The 1,487-nt window shown below is 41.8% G+C and overlaps 1 protein-coding gene across 1 annotated transcript in view; it reads right to left on the bottom strand.

The window, feature by feature from the left end:
• Positions 1–1,487, bottom strand: part of LOC101846853 — a gene marked incomplete in the record, with an annotated part of 4,093 nt that extends 2,606 nt beyond the window's left edge. The window contains 1 exon segment of the mRNA XM_013090203.2: positions 1,324–1,487. Within this exon segment, the coding sequence (XP_012945657.1) occupies positions 1,324–1,375 (52 nt within the window).

Here is a 1,487-nt window from a genome sequence, read left to right as displayed (position 1 = left end):
TCTCTCTATCTCTATCTATCTATCTATCTATCTATCCATCTATCTCTCGCTCTCTCTCTCTCTCGCTCTCTGTGTCTATCTGTCTATCTATCTCTCCCTCCTTTCTCTCTCTCCCTCCCCCTCTCGCTCTCACTCTTTCTCTCCCTCCATCCTCTCTCTCCCATCCTCTCCCCCTGATCTTACAACTTGAGTGTTCAAATCTCCAGTGGAATCTTAAAAAGACAAAAACCCGAATACTTCTGATGACTGACAGTGTGAAGGCCCTAGGGGGCATGTCGTTTTCTCAGAAGGGGCCCTAGTGGCCTATCTATAATTATTGGTTAAGGTGTTGGCCTCTCATTCAAAGATCCCGGGTTCGAATCCGGGTAGCGACCAAAAATTTTCTTCTCTAACAAATTGTCTCATTTCACCTCCTTTTCTGCTCCCTAGCAATGTTCTCTCGTCTGCTTTCGTCTCCTCTTTCTACCCCCACCCCTCATCTCCTTTGCCCCTTCCTCTGGGCTCCTAACTCTTTCTGCAGCCTTTCTATTGCTACTTCTTGGCTCCTTCTTACTGTTGTTTTTCAGCCAAACCCCTCATCTTATGGTAGGAAAGATCTACACCTAGCCTTCCCGGACAAGGGTAAAAAAAAGTCCTCGGGGGGGGGGGGGGCGTGTCCAAGTTGCGCACGTTAAAGATCCCTTGGTTGGTCTAAAATCCATAAGAGTAGGCTTCGGCCGCCACCAGAGCAAAATTCAAAAGTTCCTACCAAACTGAAAATGTTTAATGTGTCCCGCGCGCTAATATGACATTATGTTGTCGCGAGCGCCGTAAAACACTTACAAAAAAACAAAAACAAACAAAAAAGTTAGCTCAACTGAACTAGGGGGCAGATGATCCTTGTTTGAATCCATAATGAGGCGTTCTTGAGCATGAGTAGTTTGGGGAGTTTTCAGAGTTCTCGGGACCCACTTAGTTTGTTCCAGTCGGAGATGGGCGTTGAATTCGGAGATGAATTTTCACCTTTTAGAGAATCGTACAAGCGGAAGAAACAAATATTTAAAACATATAAAATACCGCGATAAAAAGGTCGTTAATACCCCCCCCCAAAAAAAAAAAAAAAAACCAAAAAAAAAAAAAAATAAAATAAAAAATAAAAAATAATAAATAAATAATTAAATACCCACACAAAAAACAAAAGCAAACAAATAATATCACACTACTTTGATCCGTCTTGTCAAACAAAATCAGTCTCCAAAAAAATATATAAAGCAACGATGACAGTACATGTATCCATAATTCTACATGAATTATTCTCAGATAAGGTAGTTAAACATAGATCTACCTGGGCTTGGAAAACAAGGCCGATGAAAACAAACAGGCAAACGGCATACATCTTAGATGCTGTTATTGCCGACCTTCCGTGATTAACTTTCAGGTTCAAATGGACTTTTCCTGGACTATAAGCAGATAGAAGGGTGTCAGAGAGGGGTGCTCGAAGAACACGT

This window comes from Aplysia californica, unplaced genomic scaffold (assembly GCF_000002075.1).
Source record: "Aplysia californica isolate F4 #8 unplaced genomic scaffold, AplCal3.0 scaffold01176, whole genome shotgun sequence".
NCBI lineage: Eukaryota > Metazoa > Mollusca > Gastropoda > Aplysiida > Aplysiidae > Aplysia > Aplysia californica.
The sequence above is the reverse complement of the archived record's forward strand: the minus strand, read 5'-3'. Positions and strand labels throughout refer to the sequence as shown.